Raw genomic sequence first — 632 nt, forward strand, 5'->3', positions numbered from 1 at the left:
CCCCCAGTGAGGGGCTGGGGTGTGGCTCAGTGGTAGAGCACCTGCCTAGAATCCCCCAGTGAGGGGGTAGGGCCACGGCTTTGTGGTACAATGCTTCCCTGGCACAGATAAGATTCAATGTCTAGTACTGGAAAAAAAACCAAAGTTTTGGAGCCGTTGTGATGGATCTGAGCCAGGCCCCACTCTACAGCATGAGGTTCGGCAGGGGTTGAGTCAGTCTTAAATCCCTCACCCCAGCACTACCTTGATGCAGATAAATGGGATTGGACCACTTCGTCTCAGCCTTGGGTGGACCACTGGCATCCATCAGGAGGAACTTCACCCTGGAGACAGCAAAGCAATGGGAACAAAAGGAAGGCTTGAATGTCTCATGGTGGCACAGGCCTGATATCCCAGGTACTCCGTAGGTTGTAGAAAGAGATTCCTAAGTTCAGTGACTGCCTGGCTACACTGCAAGACCTTGTCTCAAATATCAAAGGTGAAAATGTGTTGTGGATTTAGCTCTGTGGTAGAGCCCCTGCCTAGAATTCCCCAGTGAGGGGCTGAGGTGTGGATCAGTGGTAGAGCCCCTGCCTAGAATTCCCCAGTGAGGGGCTGGGGTGTGGATCAGTGGTAGAGCCCCTGCCTAGAAT

At 52.8% G+C, this 632-nt stretch overlaps 1 protein-coding gene across 1 annotated transcript in view; it reads right to left on the minus strand.

The window, feature by feature from the left end:
- Upk3b (uroplakin 3B) overlaps positions 1 to 632 on the minus strand; it is a 7,161-nt gene that overhangs the window by 3,119 nt on the left and 3,410 nt on the right. Inside the window, exon 4 of the mRNA XM_005344601.3 lies at positions 244 to 323. Coding sequence (XP_005344658.1) covers positions 244 to 323 — 80 coding nt within the window. The remainder of the gene's footprint in view (positions 1 to 243; positions 324 to 632) is intronic.

This window comes from Microtus ochrogaster, chromosome 2 (assembly GCF_000317375.1).
Source record: "Microtus ochrogaster isolate Prairie Vole_2 chromosome 2, MicOch1.0, whole genome shotgun sequence".
NCBI lineage: Eukaryota > Metazoa > Chordata > Mammalia > Rodentia > Cricetidae > Microtus > Microtus ochrogaster.